Here is a 23,997-nt window from a genome sequence, read left to right as displayed (position 1 = left end):
TGTGTCAAACTTAAAGTTTTTCTCTGTAATCCAGTCTCAAATTCCTTGTGCTTCATTCCTGAGTAACAACTCACTTGGACTGGACTTTCAGATACACAGCTCTAATGAAAACTTTTTTTTTAAAGGTATGTCTGGGATTGAAAAACTTCTTTGCTATAACTAATCAAAATCCACAGTTCTCTTCAAACAACATTTGAATAAGCAAAGTTAGCAGGGATTCTTTTCCTTCATTGCCCTACATGGAATTTTAAAGCTAACAGGAAATACAAACAAAGAATGAATCCGTTCTCAAGTATGAGCTGTTTCAGGTTATTGGCCTTTGCAGCACTGAATAAATGTTAATGATTTATAGTAACTGAACAGTTTGCTGTATTTTTAACAGTGCCCATGGGACTGTGGCCTATCTGTTACTCAAATTCATCTTGTCCTTTCTCAGTGAACCACATCTGAAATTTGAACAACTTTATTTTTATGAACAATGTAGGAATGTTTCAGGGCTTAAAACAGTGAATAGCTAGAACTGGTTTGGCTCCATTCTGGCTTTTCATGTTTTCCCCATGTTTATTAATAAGCACCCTCTCTCCAAGCTCTCTGTTAAGGTTTTTTAGGTATAGAAGATCATCTGTTTTACCAGTGAGATTTTCACGTTTCAATTTCAATAAACATTTATTAAGTTCTATGTACAAATCTCTGCCCTGGGAGCTAAAGGAACTCCAAAAATGCATAAGAAATGCCCTCCACTTCAGGAATTTGTAATTAGGATAACAATGCAAATAAAAATGATGGCAATACATTTACGTAATTTTAACGTTTGCAAAGCAATCAGTCAGTACAGCATGTATTAAGTGCCTACTATGTGCCAGAGAGTGATACAAAGAAAGGCAAAAACTAGGGCTTGTTCTCCAGGAACTTAAGTTCCAATAGATATACAAACCAAAGGGTCAAGGGACCTTCCTCCCTCTCCCAGAGGGATCAGAAAAGGCTTCATGGAGGAGGTGGCCTTTGTACTAAGTCTTCAGGCATTGGAAGGATTTCAGCAGATGCCAAACACTCCAGATACAGCAAATAATGTGAGCAAAGTGAAGTATGTGTTCAGGAAACAGTGAGAAGGCCAGTCATTATCACCATGCAGGACTGCTCTTCACCATCATTAACAGGAGGGTTAAGAGAGACACAGAGGATGGAATGAGAAACTAGGGTGGGCTGAAGCCCTGGAAGCACCCTAAGCTTCCTAGGGATAGACCACATGTCCTTTGGTTGATCTGATACCAGGCAAGATTAATCCTAGGCAAATCCTAGCAAACCCAACCAAAAGAGGGTGACCCTTTTTCATTATCATTATTTCAGTGCTACTCACATCCCAGCTACACCTTGGGCATCCTTATTGCTTTGGACCTCCTCCTTCCTGTCAGCCAACAAGAGCTTGTCTGGGGCTACTTTCCCCCTCTCCTTTTTCTTTTTCCATTCAGTTTTTCTTTTTCCTTTTATCTCAGCTTCACCTTTCCCTTCCTATAGTCATTCATGATATACAATAAGAGTTTAAGAGCTCTATGACCCAGAATACCATATTACTTAAACATATTCTGCTTTTTCCCAATTTATGGAAAACTGTTTTTTATAATACTTGATTCCTTTATCCTCTAACTAAGAAGTACCCTGGCCTTCTCTTTGCATAAATTCTAGAGTAATTTTCAAAAAAAACCAAAACAACAAAATAGTGATCAAAATGTGATTGGAATGAGTAATGAGTTTTCAGTTAATCTTAAATAAATAGAAAATAATCTAGAATTGAAAACTCTATTAAATGCAGTTTACACGTTGGGATAATCCTAAGTCTTTATATTCATATTTTTGCAGTTTGCACATAGGGTATACCTTATCACCATTTGTCCCAAAAATATAGTGAATTTTTGATTATGCACATTAATCTATAAGGAGAGTAGGGCTATGGGTAGTTAAAAAGTGGGCAATCCACTGTTTCCTTCATTAGTACAGCTTGCAGAGGGAAAGTGGATCATGGTAGGCCTTGAAGCCTGCTTGCAAAAACTCTAGGAACACTGTAGATTGAGGGGGTGGCAACGAGGTGTTCCAGGATCAGCTAAGCAGCAGAGGCATATGTTGAGAGCTCAGTACCCGGCATGATTGGGCATTTAAGTAGCTTGTTAATCGATTGACTGAAAGGATAGATGCAATCATTACATAAGCTAGCAGTAGAAGAGGAGAGGCCACCAGGAGGCAAAGGACTTCTACTCCCTGCTCTGTGGCTCTTTCATGTGTGGGTGACTGGGAATTGATTTAACATCCAGTCTAGCTTTGTCTGTGATTTTACTTCATACAAGCTCTGAATTGTTTAGATAACTATGCCATTCAGGCCAAGCAAAAATAAATTGAACTGAGTTTTCTTTGCTCATTGTAATTCTGACAGCATATCCAAAAATGCCATTTCCCCCTGCCCCCGTTTCTCAGAATGCCCTGATATCCAGACTTTTTGGAACATGGAATGGTATAGAGTTCTGTGAGAGGCAGGCCTGATAATCTGTAGCTCATGAGTTCTTTCTTCCTCTTCTTCATGAGAAAGTGAGAGCCACCCTTGTAGGGGATTTTCTTTGCTCCAGGCAATGGTATGAAAGATTGTTTATGTTTCTTAAGGCTTTGGTCTGGCCTGAAAAATATGCATGAAGACTTCATTTGTAGCCTTATCTGGGACAAAAACCTCATCCTTCATAACCAACTTATCAAGAGTTGGAATTCCCAATTTATTCTTATCCCCAGTATTTAAAACAAAACCCTCTGAATGGCAATTTGTGTATCTGGAGTGGTTACTCCTAAAGGCAAGTCTCCCAGTGTCACAGACTGGGTAATTTTACATGGAAACTAGATTTCTCTGGATGTCAGGTCAAGTATTAGGCTTGATTCTATCCTATTTAGTTCAGGTTTTTCTGCTACCATTAATCCTTAAGGCTTTGAGTGAGTTCTTCTTGCTTCACCTCCATAGCTAGAGAATGCCCTGAATGGGGCTGGCTATGTCATCTTAGACATTACTTTGATTTTCATAGGGCTGAGAGAAGACTGTGGTGCATCTCCCATTGCCTTAAGTCACATTGGCAGAAAGTAGCTACTAAAAGTGGTGACTTTAGTGTCACTGAACTCACAACACGGACATTGAGACATAGTGTAGAAAGCTTTGAATATGAATCTAAAAACCTGGTTTCAGACCATAGTTCTTCCATTTACTTTTGTGGTGTTTGGCAAATTGCTTTATCTCGCTACACTTTGGATTTCTTATCTGGACAGTGAAGGGACTGGACAAAATGATTTTCAAGGGGTCTTGTAGGTCCAAACCCAGGATAAACGGTTGAAATCTTAAGGGTATCACTATTGGAATATATTCTTCTCTTTTCTGTTTTTTTATTTCCTTTTCTTTTTATTTATTCTTTTATTGTGAAAGTTATAAACCTTATGGGTAGGCATTAGGAAAGAACCTTTTCCCTTGGCTTCTGAGATGAATTCTCATTTGCAGAGAGCCCATGGATGAAAGGTGGCATTCATGCTGTAAAGCTAAAATAACCTGAGTCCCCTGTCTTGTGTAAGCATCAGGAAGCCCATTGCCAAACATTTTTGAGCCTTGAGTAGGGATTCGTTCATTTTATTTTCCACAAGTAATGTTTTAGTACCTTATTTGAGATTCTTTGCTTTCACTCTCTACCACGTCTCTCTCTTTCCCCAGGGTATTTTATATTTTTTCCCCTCTCTACATTTCAGTCCCCTAAATTTCAAAAGTCATATTCCCATATCACTTTGTAGATAAAAATCTAAGAGGAATTCTTTCCTCTTTATTTTAGTTTTCTCTCTTATATTCATCAGTTTCTCATCCATATTCTTTTGAGATCATTTATGGCATTTGAAAGCTTTCTCCATTTCCTTTTCCCACTTCCCAAGGCTTTTATTATTTGGTGTCAGAGGAAGATGAAATTTATTATCTTAGAAATGCTGAGAAGGAAGTGAGAAACAAAAGGATAGAAATAGTAACATTTTAATTTTAATATTACTTGCAGAATGATTGCCCCCACATATAGTAAGTGCTTAATACATGCTTGTGGAATTCAACTAATGTCTTGGCTGTATGAATCTGGGCACATTACTTAAGTTCTCAGCCCTTCAGGTAGCGCCCAGAGACTCTAAGTCATTGGTAAACAGAATTTTCTCATTGGGAATCATCTATTCCCATGAAAATCACAAGTTAGGTGAAGGAGGGCATAGATGATCACACAATGTGGACAGGCACCAATTGGAAGCAAATAGATACATGGCTCTCCCAGCTACTTGATGTAACCAGAGAGGACACTGGGGGGAAAATCTAGATGGAATCCACAATCTTTAATGATGCCTTCACTAAGGGCAAAACTGTACTTTGATGTTGGCACTCATCTCCTTCTTTTTTACCTTATGTTTCTTTCATGTTTGGCTTTTTAACTTCTTTCTTTTTATTTCCTCTATTTTGTTTATATAATCTACTTCCTGTTGAACAGATCTAGCCACTTATTTTGCTGATTCACCCAGTCTCAATCTTGTCATTCCCCTGAACTATTTTTTTTATTTTTTTCTGTTTTCTATTTTTATCCTTTAAAATGATGAATGAATTAGGACAATTCTCGGGAAACATCATTTTTGTCTTTCCAGAAGGTTGAGGGGGAAAGTTATATGTATTTTCAGTGCCATGATAGTCATGCAAATTCTGTAAGACAGAAATCTACTAGGAATATTTAAGATAGCAAGATATGTTCTTAGATATTGCCAAAATAATCTCATTTTGTAAAGATTTTAGTACTAAAGTTAAGTATGTAGAAGCTCACCAAGTTGTTTTTTCTTTATGACTATACCTTTATATATGACTGAAAAAGGGACATAGGCCAGTCATGGAGAGGCAGAGAGATCCTAAGTGCTTTATTGGTATCCTTTAAAATGCAAAAAGAACCAGAGGAAGGTCCTCCAGTACACTGAATCCATCTTCTGTAGAGGATTTATGAAAGGGTATGGGTAAGAATCATAGATGAAAAAGTGTAGGACAGTTGTGATTTGTATCCATAGAGAGGTCATGTATCTTTTTGCAAATCAGTTAGGTGGCACAGTGGATAGAGTATAGAACTTGGAATCAAGAAGACCTGTGTTCCTGTCCCACCACAGACATTTATTTAGCCGTGTGGCTAAAGTCATTTACCCTCTGGGCAAGTCATTTACCCTCTATGTGCCTCAGTTTCTTTCAGCTGTAAAATAGGGATGATATAATAATAATAATCCCTGTCTCATAGGGATCTTTTGAGGATCCAGTGAGTTATCATAAGTAAAGTGCTTTGTAAACTTTAAAGCACTATAGGAATGCTAGCCTTTATCAGTATTATTACTGTTGTTGTTATTAACCATTTCCATGTCAGAGAAAGATTAAAAGTGTAATACAGTAGTGACCTTTGTTGTAATCATATATACGGGTGTTGAGTTCAAGTAAAATCTTTCATGTTTTACCTTAATTAGGTACAGGCTATGGAGGAGAAATTAAAAGCAGCTAATATTCAAACGAGTGAAGCTGAGACCAGATTATATAAAAAGTGTCAAGATCTGGAGATTCTACTCCAGGAAAAGGATGATATCATACAGAACTTGGAACTCCAACTTGAAGAACAGGTTAGCAATCAGAATTCTATCATCCAAATGCCCAGTATGCATGAATGAATTTCTTTATTCACAGTCACCAAAAACGAGAAAGAAGAAACCTGTGTGCCTTTTTACATGCTGGTGAGAAAACTGGGGTTAGAAATGATGGGTTTGAAAGTTTAGTAAATATGGTTTAAAAAAATTTTTTAATGGGATTTTCTTTTCTTTAAGTGTGGGACAGCCTCAAAATAATACCAAGCACACATTGAATTCAGAGAAGCTTCATAAGTTTTGGGGTTTCTGATTGTGTTTTTTTTCCAAAAGAAGAAAATTCTTTTAAAGAAGAAATATTTATTATTACAGACTTTTTGAATAGAAATGTTTGTTTCTGAAACAAACCTTTGTTTTAGATTTTTCGCTTCTAATTTATTGTACTAAAAGTGCTACTTCATGGAAACATTTTGTAAAGAATGAGGGATTTGTATTCAGAGAACCTGGATTCTCTGCCATTTACTACCTATGTGAGTCCCTTGGGTAAGTCCCTTTACCTTCTCTGGGTCCCATCAGAAAACATAGTGTGTGGGGTTGGGGGGTGGGGGATGGGGCGTGTATTAGATGACCTCTTGTCCCTTCCAGCCTTATTGCTCTATGGTAGGTCCATACAACCTGTGGCCCACAGGCCACTTAGAGCACACCAAAGGATTTTGGGCTGCCCTTGAAAAATATAGAGGAAACTATCCTCTATATTTTTCATGGGCTGCCTGAAATTCTTTGGCATGCCTGCTGGCCATAAGTCGCCCACAGGCTGTATGTTGTGTGGGCCTGCTCTATAGCTATGGCCTTATGGCTCCATCCTCTGAGATCCCTTCCATCTTTAAATCTGTGATCCATTAAGAAATTGGAAAGGTTACAGAATATGTTCTTCATTACTTATATTTGTAGTGAACATCTGTTATGCCAATACTGGTTGTGTTTGCTAGTGTCTGCATTTAAAGAAAATCATATTAAAGATTGATATCATTTGAATGTTAATTTTTTTCAGTGTGCTCACTTTAAAATTTTACTACTTATAAGAATAAAGTTGCTCATTTTCTATATTACTTTTTAAATATCTCTCAAAACTGGTCTTTCTTTAAGGAACTTTCAAAATGGTCTACTTTTGTTTCAAATATGGTGGTTTCATTTCTGAATTTTGTGGTGAGAGTAGTCTGCATTGTATCTAGAAATAGTCATATATGTTTTTATTTCCTGACTATCTCTTCTCCCTTTTTGCCTTTCCTGGCAATATGGAGGCAGTGAAGGGATTAGTTTGAAAATAGACTTGACATTCAGGATTTTGTTTCATTTCGTTTTGTTTTTAGCTTTTGTGGTGATACATACTCCCATTTTTCTTTTACCAGAAAACCCCAGACCTTGGCTCAATTCCACTTCCTGTCCCCCTTCTATGGGTTTCCTAAGCTTCCTAGCTTTGCCTGTAGGAGAGGACCCAAGAATTTTCTTCTCCTGCCCTGCGTCCTAAAACATCATATAATCCTCACTTGTGTTGTGAAAGTTTTACTACTAAGCACTTCAGGGAAACATGCTGAGAGTTAAAATAATAAACGAAGAAGAAAGCTTGCAGAAGAAGTCTGAAAGCCCATCCTACTCCTTTGTTCAGAAATATAGGATCTAGTCCTTAATATTTCTTAGTTCTTCCTCTCTTGAATCTTTTCTTCCAGATCTAACACACACATGCACGCACATATACACACACACGCACACATGCACGCGCACACACACACGCACACATGCACGCGCACACACACACCCCTAAAGAAAAGGAGGACAGACAGAAGAGAGAGACACATATATACATATGTGTTTGTATGTTTCATCCCTGTCTGGATGCAATGAGATGCTGAATCATTCTCTGGATTTGTAGCCTTTGGTCTTTAGTTGACTGCTAGATGTTTCAAGCCTTCTAGAACCTACTTACCCATTTAAAGCCCCAGACTTGAGGCTAATGCTTTTTCTCTGGCCAGCTACGCTCTCTGCTGCCATTGCTGCTGGGGAAGCGGAAAGGAGAGAAATCCCCACCCTCTCCCCCCCAAGCCCTCTGCTGGTCTATGATCAATCATCTTTGATACCATCATCCATCACTTGTGACCAGTTAGGAACTGCTGTATCCTTTCAACAAGGTCCTTCAGGAAAGGATCAGAACAGGTCCTACATAAAGGAACCAGAACCCAGTCCATCCAATGGGGACTGTCTCTGTCTAGCAGATCAGAAAAATTCTCCACATCACCCTCATTACATACATATATACATGTGTATTCATATCCATCTATATCACATCTACATGCATATATGAACACATATTCTTATATATATGAACATATTTATGATATAGATCGATATATACCATATTCATATATTCACATGCATGTATCCATCGATCTATATCACACATATTTATGAACATGTATGTGTATTTTATATATTTATATATGTATGTATATAAAAGTAGATATATGCATACATATATATATATATATATACACATACACAAGACAAAAGGGAATTGGTTAAGATGACTGATAAAAAACATTTTGCAAGTCAATCTATCAGAAATTATTGTGAGTATGTTATTAACATTCTCCAAAAAAGTGCCTTCCTAATAAACAGTAATATATAATTGCTCTACTACCAATAAGGAGAGGCTCAAAGTAAAATGGCTTGTGATACAAAATTCACATTTTGTGATTTATGTTCTCCCACAATAATCCTGTGATGGTAGGTAGTGCAAATATTATTCCCATTTTTTATCCCCATTTAAGAAACGCAGACTTTGAGAGGTCAGATGACTCATCCAGAGTCTGTTAGCTGAGTAGTGTCAGAATTGGAAATCCAAAGCCAAGGCTCCTCAGTCTAATTCTTTCTATCACTTCCTAGATTGGAATGTTTGTGTTTTCATCTCATTGATGAATTGCTAATGTGATTTCAGAAACAAATCAGAATACAAGAAGCCAGAATAATAGAAGAAAAAGCAGCCAAGATTAAAGAATGGGTGACAGTTAAACTGCAAGAGGTATTTAGCTTTCATTTTTGCTTCTTTCAAAGAGATAAGTCACAGAAAAATGGGACTATTCTGTATGAAATGTAAAATTCTGGTCAGTTGGTGGTGCTGCTGTCTTTTGGTAAATTTGTGAAGGAGAAACTAAATTTCATTGGTTTTTCTTGAATTAAGAAAAAATAATAGTATCGAACATATGTATGACAGGTTGTCATTGGAAATGTCAGAGTCCTAATGAGTTAATTATAAATAAAATTTAGACAAATTTTAGAACTTGTAACTATATAATATGATATTGATGTTTTACACATCTGAATATCAGAAAATGTTTAGCTTTATATGATAAATTAAGTGGTAAAAATCCTTTAAGTACTATTTAGAGTAATTTTAAAATGCCCATGTTCATAGAGGTACAATCAAATGGAGGGTTAGGGCAATTATCTGGATCACTGAGGTAAATCTGCTTTGAGGGAAAAAAAGAAAGAATTTGAGACCATAATTTTCTAAGTTGACAGTCTGTGTTGATCAATTTCATCTGATAAATTGCTTGACCTTCATTTTTTGCCTTTGCTTAGATCTAGGCTGAGAATAATGAGGTACCTATGTTATCTAAGTATGATAATCTACAAGTTCATTTTAGAAATGTTAACCAATTAGAACTGAATTACACTGTGTGCTTCTAGCTGGAATTGGAGAATCAGAACCTTCGTTTGATCAACCAAAGCCAAACAGAAGAAATCAGAACAATACAGACAAAACTGCAAGGTATGTGATTTTTTTTTAAAGTAAGGTAGTTGCGTTTGGGTGTAAGCGGGTATGTGTTGTCATTCTTAGGCACTTTTTGGACACAATGAATACTGAATAAAATGTGATTATAAAATATGAGAATCAGGTTTTTTTTTTAAATGAACCTGAACTCATGCATCAAACTGAATATTGCTCTTCAATGTAGTTGCTTAGAGAGACTCTCCCCAGTCTCCAAAGATGCCACCACTGACTCTAAACACTTTTAGAGATTCTCTTATGGAATTGTCTCTTATGGAATTGTGAGCCATATGAGAAAATTGCTTTTGTTTCTTTATAGTGACAGCTCATTTTTGGATGGAATAATTTTGGAATAATTATATTATCCTGCTTGAGTACTTGCCTTATATACCAGACTTGCCTCTACGTGAGTTTTGGCTGTTTCTTAAAATCAAATCCATCACTAAGGAGGGATGAAGATTTACTACCATCAATCAATTCTACTACTACAGTCCATTAAACATAACCAGTATTTACCCATCTTCCCTTGACCTCCGTGATGTTCCTCTCTCAGCTTTCCTCCTACTTTTCTTGACCATTCCTCAGGCTCCTTTGCTTGTTCATCTTCCTCATCCTCCTCCTTCTCCTCCTCTTTTCTTTCCTTCCATCCATCTAGTTAATGTGTGTATCTCAAGGCCTTATCTTGAGCACTCTATCTGTATATTCTCTCCCTTCATAAATTATTATCTCTCGTGGGTCACAGGGGTGAGGAACCTGAGGTCTTGAAGCTACATGTGACCCCGAAGCCACATATGACTTTCTAGGTCCTCAAGTGTGGCTTGAGTGAATCCAAATGGCCACACTTGAGGACCTAGAGGGCCAGTTCCCCACCCCTGATCTAGAGATAGTCTCTAGGTAGAAGACTCCCAGATCTCTACATCTACCTCTAATATTTCTCCTCAACTCTAGTCCCATATTACTTAGAAAACCTTCACATCGATATTCCATAGGTCTCCCAAATTGAATATGTCTGAAACAAAACTCATTATATTTCTCCCAAAATGCATCTTTCTTCTGCCCCTACCCAAACTTGTTGGCGACAACATTATCTTTCTAGTAAACCAGATTTGCCACCTCGAAGACATCCTTGAGTCTTTCCTCTCCCATACCCAACCAGTTGCCAAGTCCTGACTATCCTGCTTTTATAACATGTAGTAATACCATACCCTTCTATGGGTACTTTCCTCTACTCTCCTGCTTTTCAACTCCCTTTTATGTGTCATCTCTCCATCTCCCCTGCCCCTCCTTGAGGGCTGGCCCTATCTTATATATCCCAAGCACAGTGACTAGTACATAACAAGTGTTTTGTTGTTGTTCTGTCGTTTTCAGTCATGTCTTTCTCTTCAGGATCCCTTTCAAGTTTCCTTAGGAAAGATACTGGAGTGGTTTGCCATTTCCTTCTGCACCTCATTTTACAGATAAGAAGCTGAGGCAAACGGGGTTAAGTGACTTGTCTAGGGTCACACAGCTAGTAAGTGTCTGAGTCTGGATTTGAACTCAAATAATTCTGTCCACTTAGTTGACAGACTATTCCTGCCTCCATTTTCTCCTCTCTCAAAACTGTTCTTTCCTCAGCTGTGAATTAGCTCTTCATAAAACACAGGTTTGACCATATTCCTCTAAAAATCCTCAGTGGTTTGCCATTGATTCTAAAATTAAAAACTAGGATTTATATAGTAGCTAGTATTTACATAGTGTTTTAAGGTTTGAAAAGCATCTTATGTTATCTCATTTGATTCTCACAACAGAAACAATTTTCATCCACATTTTACAGATGAGGAAACTGAGTTTGAATCAGTGGAAATATTGTGCCTAAGGTCATAATACAGCTAGAAAGTATCTGAGGACTGGATTTGAACCCCTATCTTCCTGACCTTAAATCCAGCACTCTTTCTCTCTCTCCTCTCTCTCTCTCTCTTTCCTTCTCCATATATATATATATATATGTCACATTATGTATGTATATAAAATCTTCAACCTGTCATCACCCTGTTACCTCCTCTCCTTTCCCTCTCCATATACAATTTAGCTTTCACTTACCTTTGCCACCTTATTTCAGGTTGCTTCCCTTTATCTATTCTCTTCCAGTCATACTGGCTTCTTAGTTTTCCCCCAAGTCCTTCCTTTGTACCTTTTCTACACATGTCCACCACCACCATGTCTGGAACACACTCTTCAGAAATAAGTTCTGCCTTGTGGAATCTTTAGCTTTCTTCAAAGCTCTCCTCTTTTAAATGATACCTTTCCTAATACACCCAATTATTAGCAGTTTCTTCCATGAGATGAACTTGTAGTCATTCATATATTTTATTTACTTGCGTATATGTCGTATCTCACTGTTATATGTACAACAGAATGTGGATTCCTTGAGTGCCAGAATTATTTCATTTTTTCATTGTTTTTCAGTATCTAGCAAGATGTTTTGCCACCTAGTACTTAGTGAACATTTGTCTAATGAATAAATGACTGTACTGAGCTAGATACCATGTGGGGTTCAAAGAATGAGAAGATAGGGTGCCCTTTGTTGGGTACAAATTATGGATGACCTTGAATGCCAGATGGAGGAATTTATGCTTTATTCAGTAATTAATGAGTAGCCACTAAAGGTTTTTGAGTAAGGTATAATATAATGAGAGTTCCACTGTGAGAAACTTAAACTGACAACAGTGTGTAGGATGTATTGGAGGAGGGCAGAAACTAGATAAGGATACCAATTACAAGCTATTGCAGTAGTTCAGGAAAGGTGGAAATGGAGAAAAGAAGAAGGAATGTGGGGGTGAGAGAAAGACAGAAGTCAAAAATGACTCAGAATTTTCTAACTTGGGTGACTGAGATGATGCTAATTTCATTGACAGAAAAAGGAAAGTCAGGAAGGACGAAGTAAAATGTTGAGTTTGGCTTCAGACATGATGACACAAAGTGAAAACATACAGAACCGTTAATAAAGGATATACGGGTAACTGAGCAAATCACTGATTTGGATATATAAGTTTTAGTGTGAGGAGCAGATTGGAAGGTACATACATATACACATACACATCCATGTACACAGATATGTATGTATATGTATATTTATGTGTGTACACACACACACATTCTACCTACATAATGGAAAGCATTTGATCCAATATTTGTCCTAAGATTCCAGGATTAAATTTTAAGGGGTGAATGTGCCATTGAGTATTATTAAAATACATTAAATTTGATAGAGATGCCTCTTAAATGCTCATTATATCTTTCTAAGATGTTTTATTTCCATTTCTGGTAGTTATCCACCAGGTAACATTAGTATCTATTAAAATCTTAGACTATCTTGGTCTAAGTACCCTTCCTTTAAAAACATTAACTTATTTTATAAGAATATTCATTAATTCAGTCCTTTGTTTCCTTCTTAAAATGCAACTTGTAATGCAAGTATAAAATGCAGGTATTATACAACCGTATATCTTTTTTCAGTCTCAATAACTTTCTTTTTTTAATTTTCTTTTTAATATCATTTTTACATATTACATTTATTTCTAAATATATCTCTTCCCCCCTCACCTACCCAGCAAACTATCCCCTATAATGGAGTGAAAAAGAAATAAAGAAAAAACATTTGAGCAAAATCAATCAATACACTGACCACAGCTGATAGTACATGCAATATTCTACCAAAGATATCCCCTCCTAAACACAAGCAAGACAAGATAAAACTCCTGATCCAGTCAATATTGTGCTTTTTAAAACAAAAGCTATAGTCTTTGTTGCAATACGCATTCACATATGTGTGTGTGTGTGCGCGCGCTTAAGAACTCTCTCTATGGAGGCATGTGGAGCAGTGGAAAGGGTCTTGGATTTTAGAGCAAGAGTGCAAGTTCACATTATGACCCTGGCACTTACTACCTGTGTGACTTTGGCCAAGTCCCTTGATCTTTCTTTGCCTCAGTTTCCATAACTATAAAATGAGGAGTTGGGCTAGGTGACATAGAAGATCCTTTCCAGCTCTAAATCTGTAATCTTTTGATGATTTAAATGAATAATCACAATGAAAATATCTAAATGCCTTGTGGTACCATCTTGACTACCTTACGTTATTGTCAGTGTACATTTAAGTTAATCAGACTTCTGGGGGTTCTCGCAGAACAAAGATATAAATTAATTGGAAACTTTTCTTATTAAGACTGACAGATAAATAGAACATTTGTTAAGCACTTATTATGGGTCTGATACTATCCTAAGTACTAGGAAACAAATTAAAATAAATCAATTCCTGCCCTCAAGGAGCAGTTCATTCTAGTGGGGGAAGACAGCCCATAAAAGGGAGCTGCCCTTACGGGGACAAGGTGGAAAAGTAGTTTAAGTGCCTAGCAAACTGTACTGCATTGCCTGCCTTTATTGCTGAGTCAAGCTCATAATTAGGTACTTTCCTAATCATAAAATCATAGATTTAGGGGACCCTTAAGTTCACAGAGACCATTCCTTTCAGTTTAGAGATGAGGATTGAGGCAAAGAGAAAAGGGGTCAGTGACTTGTCCAGAATTACGTAACTAAATGCTTGATGCAGGATTTAAAGCAGGATATTTCTAACTCGAAGTCCAACTGGAGAAAGCTTATCTTGTTCTCTTGCCTGTCTTAGAGCATCTGTCTTCATGGACAGAATAAACCAGCCTGCTTCGTCTGCCTTCTTCACAGGATTTAGAAATTCAAAACATAGTGTCTTCCTGTGTACCCTACGATATTTTTTTCACGATATTTTGGTACTTCAAGTATCTGTGGTTTTGTTGGTTTCCTCCACTAATAGAGCTCATAACTTCTCTTTGGCATGTCAGTTTCTAAGAGTGTAAGAATAAACCAGCATACATTTAACTTGCTGATGGGTCTTCTTCAGTTGAGCTAGGCTGGGTCTTGGACAAGAAACCATCCATCTCACCGCGTACACTCAACATCTTTTTAGCTTAGTAGGGCTTGCTAGAATTTGCACTTTATTGGCATAACTTTGAGAATCTGGGGTTACCTCGGTACAATGAGGCGCATTGGGTTAGGACTTTAGTAGAAGATTTTTCTTCTACTTTCAATCCTGTTCTTATCACATGACCTTGGCAAACAAGATATCGATGACTCTCTTAGCCCTTGCTCATCTACCCTCAGATGCTAGCCTTATTGAATAAGCAGGTTCCACTTATAGTTTGCTGGGCCTAACATTCCTATATGGTTGCAGCTTATACTGGCAGATTCTAATCTACTTTTATGTCAGGGCTAATATTTTATAAAGGGGTCACATTCTCTACCTCTAAACTTTCAAAAAACACGTTGTGAATATATGACAATTTAAAAATATAGCATTTTCTTATAGGCTATATGATTCGTAGGTGGTATTTGACATAAAGGAATCTTCTGGGATAAAGAATGAAATTTTGACTTTTTTCTTGCATAGTGAAGAAAGTTATCCAAATATTTGTATGCCTTGGACTCATGTGCAGTCCATTAGACATATGGTAATTCTCAATTATTTTATTGCAGAAGTTCAAGGGAAGAAACTATCCACCGCCTCCCCACCAAAGCCTTCAGAAGGGCAACGCCTAAGCAGTTTGACTTTTGGATGCTTTTTATCTAGAGCAAAAAGTCCTCAGCAAGTAACTAAACCAGAAGAAGTAAGCAAGATATCATCTAAAGAACCTGAGTTCCCAGAAGAAAATCATGTAGAAGGTATTTACCGCCTAGTGCTGTTTACTTTTAAACTTAGGCATGTATTTTGAATTTCTCACTAGCTTATCTTCTGTCTGGAAGTTTTCTTTTGAGCCTTATTCTTTCCAATACTACTGCCTCTGGCAGTTCTTCCATGGGATTGGAGGTGATGATTTGTTTAAATGTCATGTTAGAAACAAGTTTGTCACACAAAAAGGTATCAAGGAAAATTTATTACGGCAGAGTTCAGAAAAATTGAACCCTTTGGCCAAAGCAGACACCAATTCTCTTTTCAGGAGTAGGGAGTACTAGATACAGAAGTGAAAGCATTCTTATACTATTAATTCAGTACAGATCTTCTCATCAGGAGACAGATTGGTCCGTTCTCCATTAGGTCACCATCTTCTCTACATGCCCATTACGTAACCACCCTTGTTGTGATTCCCTCCTCCCAAACATGCTTCAGCATAGGATCCATGATCAGAAAATGGAGGGATAATTTTATGTGGGGTATGTCTGCTTGTATACATGAGGTTCATTAAGCAAGCACAGTGAAGAAAAGCCTTCTCAAGGTTATTCTAGACCTTTTCCCTGACTAATTTATGCTAGTTGTAGATTTGGTCCTCTTTATCAAGGACTTTGTAATTTTCTGAAGGCCACTCTCTGTCTCCTGATTGGTTGAGTCCACCTGCAGTCTGCTAGTTTCTTATTATCTGACTTATTCTCAGTGACTTCATCAACTAGTAACGCTGTGGAAACTTAACTTTTTGCTCTCTCTCACAGTCATAATTTACAGGCTTGTGTAAAAAAGAATAACTAAGTTTAATTTAGAGTGACTATATTTGTACCAAATTGCTAGTTATTGAGGAATATATAAGAAAATTTACAAATAGACAAGTTTATTTAAAGCATCTTGCCAAGTTGATGTTTTCTTTTCTAGAAATGGACATCCCAGAAACTTCCCTTGGTAGCCAACTACAAGAACACAACAAAGGTCAGAGGTCTTTGCAGCAAAACGCCTGTAGCCTGGAACAGAATGGGGTAACAGAAGCAAGTTATACCCTGCAAGGTGTAGATGGCAGCAAAGATACATCAAAGAATTCCTGTGTCACAGTAAGTGATTGGAGTTCTGATGAGGAAGACGAAAGTAAAGAAAGGTCGAAATGCAGGTGTGACTCTACTTTTTCTAGTCATACTTCAGAGGAGAGTACCAGGTACAGCAGAATGGAAAGTGAAATGTATTTGACAGCATCTGATGACAGTAGTTCTTTGTTTGAGGAAGAGAGCTTTGGCATTAGGAGAACAGAGCACAAGAAGTTATATTCCTGGCAACTGGAAGCACAATGGAAGGCTCAGAACAGTACAAGTGGAAAAGGAAATTGTGAATCATGGAGTGCAATAGGGAAAGATGGTTTTTCAGATGAACTGAAGAAGAAATTTCAGTGCCAGATACTGGACTATTCATCTTCATCTAGTGAAGCCAACACCCCAAGTCCCATTTTAACCCCAGCTTTAGCACCCAAAAATCCTAGCCTGCTGCCCCCGGAAGGACATCAGCATTCAATGCCATTTCATCCTTCCTCAAATCTGTCCCCAGCAAAGTTAAGGATTCCTAATGTTTTCAGTATAAGTGTTGCTTTGGCTAAAAGACACTTGAGTCAGCCCCAGTTAAGCTCTGATCGAATGTTTGGCAGAAACCGAAATGCTATAAGCATGATCCGACCCCTCAAGCCCCAGGAAACAGACATTGATCTAGTCGATGGAGACAGCACAGAGATCGTAGAAAATATGGATGTTGGTTATGATGAAGGAGTGTTTTCCTATGACTCTCTCGAAGCACCTTGTTCAGAAGATTCAGAAATATGTGATTCAGCTGCAAAGAAGACAGCTGGAAGCAAACCTCCAACTCCTCCACTTCATCGGTTTCCTTCCTGGGTAATTATTACCCTCTGAGTGCCTCCCCCCACAGGACCCTTTCCTTCTCAGGTGTATTAAGTTAGTCTGATTGTCAACTTTAATTTTATTTGTTTTCCTGTCTTTTCTTAAAACTTCATTTGTTCTGGCATTTCTGAAACTTCACGTAGTAGGAAGTTAGAATATAGTGCCTGAGTACCTGATGCTGTTTGGTAAGTTTTGAATTACAATACTGTAGATATTTAGATAAATCTATGCTCTTTCTTTTTTTTTAAGTTTTCAGCATTCACTTTTATAAGATTTTGAGTTCCAAATTTTTTTCTTTCTCCCTTCCCAAGATGGCAACTAATCTGATTTGGCAATCCATGTTCAATATGATCTATCTATGATAAATAACCCTATCCTCTATCTCTATGCAATAGTTCTATGAAAATATCCATCATCTTTTATAGATGATAAATTTATAGATATATAATCTATATAATAGATTAATAATTTCATACATATTATCCATCTATAGATATCTTTGTCTACTCATAGATATCTATCTCTAGGTATTTTTCTATTTATAGATACCCATCATTATTAGTAATCTATTCTACATCTATATCATAAATGTAAAATTTATATCTCTTATAATACCTATATCACTGTAGGTATTTTCCTCCACCAATACAGATTGTAATCTTATCTTGGAGATTCCTGTCAGTCAGTCAATAAATTTAATAAATAATAACGTGCCTACAGCATGCCAGCCACTGTGCTAAGTGCTGGGGATAAAAAGAGAGGCAAAAATAATCCTGCTGTCAAAGGGACGATGAGATGTAAACAGCTATGTACAAACTATCTGTCTATATAGACAGGATAAATTGGATATAATCGACAGAGGGGAAGGAACTATAATTTGTGTCCATGTCTTTCTCCAAATGAAAGTATTGTATGGTACTTGATGTGTTCCCAACGAGTAGTCCTAGAGAATCTATCCAAGGCACTGGAGGATCTTGTTGCTTGGGCTTGGGCCCATCCTTTGCTCTTGCTATGGGATCAATTCACTTCCTTTTCCATTCATCCATATTCTTTATGCCGACTTTATGGTGATGTCCCCTTTCATGGAAGAAGTCATCATTGATAATATGTTGTTATATCTGTGGTGGTGGTGTTCAATAGTGATCTGACTCTTCATGATCCCATCTAGGGTTTTCTTGGCAAAGAAACTGGAGTGGTTTGCCATAGCCTTCCCCCATTCATTTTATAGATGAGAAACTGAGGCAAGCAGGGTTCAGCCGCCCAGGATTGCATAACTTGTAAGAGTTTGAGACCAGATTTGAACTCATGAGAATAAGTCTTCTTGATGCCACCTAACTGTCCCATTGGTAATTTGCTCAATCTATTTAAACCTACTATGCAGGTTTCCATTTTCCTTGGACTCATTGGGAATTATGATTCTTCTGAATTCATGGTATCCCATGATTTGTAGCCATATAGCTTTACTGGGAGAATATTGGGTATTATAGAAGATGAGCTTAGAAGCAGTTTGGCATAGACCTAGGATCTTTTTCATATCTTGGACCCCTTTGATAATCTGGTGATATCTATGGACCCCTTCTCAGAATAAGGTTGGTTTTTTTCATTCATAATAGAAAGAAATGCCAAATTTTAGTGTGTGAAAATAAAAATGTAATGTTTTTCCATTCAAGTTCATAGACTCCCCCTACCCTGATATCTATCTGCAGATCAAGTCCACAGACCCCAGGTTACCCTCTGATGCAGAAGATGATGAACTGGTCTTAAAGTTGGGATAATCTGGGTTCAAGTCCCATCTCTGACATATAGGGGTTAGGTGACTCTGACCAAGTCACACTCATTACCGCTAGGCAACTTTATACATTAAAAAAATATTTGCTATTCTGTGCTGGTAGAAGGAATTTGCCAACCCTGATAAAGGTTGGCTTTTGTAGCAGAGGGCACCTTTGTATCATTTTTTTTAAAGAGAATTTTAAAAATATGATCCAATTCAATTTCTTCTGATTACTCATTGGGAACACATTAAGTACTATGCAATACTTTCACTAAAATCAACCCTATAAATGATATCTTAGCTGTAGGAGGACTTTCTTAGATGTTTAGATAAATTAGGGGCTGAATTCATTTTTAAGTTCTTTAAAAGAACATCATTTCCTTAGTACAAATAAAATATATTCATAGAGACAGAGAAGGTCATCCACTCTTGTTTTGAATTGAGCCTTTAATTTCAATGTATTTTCCATCCAGACCACCATGAATCCCCCTACAATATAGTATTAAATGCCAGATGGCACAGGGAAATGTGTTTGAATGTGACACTAAGATTCCAGTTATCTCTCTGCTAGACAATGTCCCTCCATGGTTCTGGCCCTTGTAACTATGTATACTTTCCCATGAAGTGAGATGAGACCAGAATTCATTGTGTTGAACTGTTGTTTTTACTCCTATTTCCTTATTACCCATCACCTTACTCTTCTTTCTATAAATCTACTTGACCCTGGAGAAGTAATTCTGCTTTTCAAGTACCTCTTAGCCGCCTAAGTTTTGAGAATGGGGTTTTCTATAAGAGAAGGAAAGCAAAATGAAAATACCAACTTACCTTTAGACTAAGAGCATAGATTTAGAACTGGGAGGAATCTTGGAGCCTCCATCACTAGGAAACTAAGTCTGCCAAGATTAAAACTCATCTCATCTGACATCAAACTCAGGACTTTTTCTCCTTTAACTTCTGCCTCACTCTTTCTAACTTTTTCTTCATCCTCATTGCAACACAAAGCATCTTCATATTATCCCAGGTATCCACCCTACTCTGGACTCTGTACATTTTTTTTTTTTGTTGCAAATCTTAAATCAGATCTTTAGTTTGCCTCCCCACCCCCCTCCCCTACCTTTTACTTGAAAAGAAACAAAGAATAACAAATCTCTTGGTATTTAAAGATCCTTACAATCTCACCCATTCCTATCCCTCTGGTCATATTAAACTGATTCCCCTTCTGCATTCTAAGGTTCTAGCCTTGTGGGCTGCCTTGTGGTCTCTGAGAGTCAATATTTCATCTTTCTCCATGTCTTTGTACTGGATGGGGCATCTATGGCTGAGATGCTCTTTCTCCATATCTCTGCCTCTTGGAATCCCAAGTTTCCTTAAAAAGTCAACTCATATGCCACCTTCTTCATGAAGTCTTTGCTAGTCCTTCCAGATACTCGTGTCTTCCCATCCCAAGTTTGTTACCTTCTCTTTGTACATGTCTGTATCTACATATATAGAGCCAGATACAAAAATATACACACATATATGTAGTATACCATAGTCGAATGGAAACTTTTTTGTCTTTGTACCCTCAGGACATATCACATTTAAGGAAGGGATTAAACATGAGCTTCTCCCCATTCCCTACCAGTTATACTGCTTTTGGGTGTCTGTGGACCTCACCATTTACCTAGGAAATTCATAATTGGGAGGGGCAGCTACGTGGTGCAGTGGATAGAGCACCAGTGTAGGAGTCAGAAGGATCTCGCCTTAGACACTTGACACTACCTATGTGACCTTGGGCAAGTCACTTAACCCCAATTGCCTCATTCTGGGTCATCTTCAGTCATCCTGATGAATATCTGGTCACTGGATTCAGATGGCTCTGGAGGAGAAGTGAGGCTGGTGACCTGCACAGCCCTCCCTCACTCAAAACAAAGTCAAGTGCAAGTCATGTCATCATTTCTCTGATGGCATGGTCTTCTTTGGCAACGAAGGATGAACACACACACATCATTGGGAAATCACATTATCCTGAAAGACTGAATCTGCCTGGGTACTAATATCTCATCAGTACTCTCTGCCCCTCTGACAAGAGGTCATGAGCTCCTGGGCCTCCACTTAAGGAGGGGGCTCAGTATAGTCTCCTCCCCATTTTCTAGCAACACTGTTTTTGGACCTCTCCATCATGCCCCTAAGTTTGGTACCTCCCCCACCTCTTGTCAGCTTTCTTTTGTGTGTTGTCTTCATCCGTTAGATTGTAAGCTCCTTGAAGGCAGGAACTATCTTTGGTTTTATTTGCATCCTCAGCCTGTCTCCTGCCACACTGCTTGGCACATAGTAGGCACTTAATAAATATGTGTTGATTGACATGGTAAATGCTTGTTAATTGACTGATTGAAATAGCCCCCTGATTATTCTTTGCCTCTAACTCTTCACTTCACGTCATATGCACTTTAATTTCTTTTTCTTTTTATCTTATGAGGAGGGTTGTAGAGATTCTAGGAAGATTCGTAATTATAAATGCTTTCTCTAAGTTTTTCTGTCTCAAAATATTAATCAGAAATCAGAAAATGAATATAATGCAATATTCATTAAATAACTGACAAATGAAAAATGCTTTCATATGTACCCCTCAAAATAGTGTATTTTATTAAGCATTGACAATAGTATTGCAATAATATCACAGAATGATAAATTAAGGGAAGTTTGAACATCAAACCTAATTCAAACCTCTGTCTTTAAACCAGGAAAGCAGAATTTATGCTGTGGCCAAATCAGGCATTCGAATGTCTGAAGTCTGCAGTACAGATACTATTAATAAAAGTAAGTGATTTTGTTTTGTATGCCTTGTGTGATTTCCTGGGGCATTGGGGGTTATCTAAGATAAAGCACTGCTACTTGAATAAACAACAGAAGGGCACTTCCAGAAAATTATCTTGAATTATTGCCTTTTTTAAAGTGCATGCTAAAATTAATCATTTCCGATTTAAAGCGGTGTACTGAATTCCAACACAAGATTCACCCTAATTTGTTGTCTTTCCTGCTGTAAATGTGAAAAATATGGAGATGATGTATGAGTTACAGGTTAATTTAATTAGGAGGATTCAAGCAGTTTGAATGACTGGCTTGGTTGTACCCAAAGAGTTTGCATTAATGGTTCCATGTGAATGTAGCAGGGTAGCTCCAGTGGAGTTACTCTGTGCTGTTTAACATTTTTATTAAAGACTCAAATAAAGGTATACATTATCATATGTACAGAGGAAATAAAACAGGGAGGGTTAGTTAATACATTAGGTGACAGAAATTTCAAAAGAATCTTGACAAGCCGGAACACTGAGCTGAATCAAGTAAGATGAAACTTATTGGGGATAAATGTAGAGTCCTAAGCCTGGGTTGAAAGAAAATCCCAAGGACAGCCTGAGGAGGCATAGTTGGACAACTGTTTGAAAAAAATCTGAGAATTTTAGTAAACTGCAAACTCAAAATTACTTCATAGTGTAATATGGCAGCTAAAAAAGTTAGTGTTATCTTTTGTGGTTCAGTTGTTTTCAGTCTTGTCTGTCTCTTTGTGACTCCATTTGGGGTTTTCTTGGAGGTTTGCCATTTCCTTTTCTAGCTCATTTTATAGATGAGAAAACTGAGGCAAACAGGGTCAAGTGACTTGTCCAGGGTCACATATCTAGTAAGTGTATGAAGCCAGATTTGAACTCACAGAGATGAGTGAACTCACAGCGCTCTATCTATTGTGGCACTTAGCTGCCCCTGTAAGTTATAGTCATACCTGTATAGGTGTGCTGTCTTTCAGGTAGGCATGACAGGTATGATTATTTGCACTTTACATAAGAACTAATCCCCAGAGAGAAGATTTACACTCAGGAAGATGTCTTCTTGATTCCAGGCTCAACACTCTAGACCTCATTTAAAAGGGCATAGTGTCCAGGATTTAGGAAAGTTATAATCATACAACACTCGTGGTCTGGTCTGACCACATTTGTAATATTGTGTTTAGTTTTAGATGTGTCATTTTAGAAAAGACATTGATAAGCTGAAAGCATGCAGAGGAGATCTACCATCCTGGTAAAGGGCTTTGAGTTCATGCCATATGAAGCAATCAGGGATGGTTAGCTTTGAGAAGAGATGACATGAGGGCTGTCTTCAAGGCCTGCCTTGTAGAAAAGGATTCATCTTGGTCTCTTGGTCCCCAGAAAGTGAAAGTTGAATTGGTGGCTAGAAGTTAAAAAAGAGGCAATTTAGGTACAATGTAAGGGGAAGTTTCCAGCAGTTAAGGAAGTCCCAAGTGGGATGAGATAGGGTTCTAGTCTTCTGAAAAAGAGCCTCGTGAAAAGTGCAAAGGAGCCTAGCTCTCACTTTTACTCCAGCAGACATCTATAATGAGCTTTAGATTGAATAATGACTGAAAAACTCGCAAGAAAAACTTCAGTTAATATTTTTATCTTTTAAAAAATTCTTTGTTGTAAGGAATAACTCTCTGGAAACAGGAATGGGTAAGAATATAGGTGATCTACAATAAAAGATATCAGTAAAAACCTGTTTTTAGAAAGAAATGAAGCAAGGAAGTTAAGGTTATGGAGGAAAGATTTAGAAGAATTAATGGCTTAGCATAGAATGTGGTAAAATTAATCTGAGATACAGACTTCCTGAAAATTAGAATGGACCAAATAAAAATGAATGGCTCCGTGAAACAACATGAAATATTGGTATAAATCAAAAGATGGAAAAAGATAAGAAAATGTTTTATAATTACCTTATTACCTGAAAACCATGACCCCCCTCCTAAAATCCTAGATACTGTATTTTCAGAAATCATGAATAAAAACTACCCAGATTGATTAGAACCAGAGGGCAAAGAGAAAACAGAAAGAATACACCAATCACTTCCAGAAAGAAACCTCAAAATCATAACTCCCAGGAATGTTACAGCCAAAATCCAAAAATAGCTTACCTAACAGAGGAGAAATAGAATAAAGGACTCTCAGGCATTCTTGTTGAAAAACCAGGGCTCCACAGAAGCTATGAAATATAAACACAGGAATCAATAATAAATTAGAAAGGTAAATACATGTGAGCACTTAGAAGGGGCTGGATGGTGATGAAAGTCATTGCAATCTAAGAGGAG

General features: G+C 37.5%; 1 protein-coding gene across 4 annotated transcripts in view; it reads left to right on the top strand.

Moving 5' to 3' along the window:
* The window catches only part of PLEKHH2 (pleckstrin homology, MyTH4 and FERM domain containing H2), a 121,193-nt gene that overhangs the window by 37,934 nt on the left and 59,262 nt on the right, over positions 1-23,997 (top strand). For all 4 annotated transcript variants that reach the window (XM_072635736.1, XM_072635735.1, XM_072635733.1 and 1 more), the window contains 6 exons: positions 5,530-5,679; positions 8,633-8,716; positions 9,385-9,466; positions 15,008-15,193; positions 16,113-17,107; positions 21,608-21,683. In XM_072635736.1, the coding sequence (XP_072491837.1) occupies positions 5,530-5,679; positions 8,633-8,716; positions 9,385-9,466; positions 15,008-15,193; positions 16,113-17,107; positions 21,608-21,683 (1,573 nt within the window). The remainder of the gene's footprint in view (positions 1-5,529; positions 5,680-8,632; positions 8,717-9,384; positions 9,467-15,007; positions 15,194-16,112; positions 17,108-21,607; positions 21,684-23,997) is intronic.

Source organism: Notamacropus eugenii, chromosome 1, assembly GCF_028372415.1.
Source record: "Notamacropus eugenii isolate mMacEug1 chromosome 1, mMacEug1.pri_v2, whole genome shotgun sequence".
In the NCBI taxonomy this organism is placed as follows: domain Eukaryota; kingdom Metazoa; phylum Chordata; class Mammalia; order Diprotodontia; family Macropodidae; genus Notamacropus; species Notamacropus eugenii.
The sequence above is the reverse complement of the archived record's forward strand: the minus strand, read 5'-3'. Positions and strand labels throughout refer to the sequence as shown.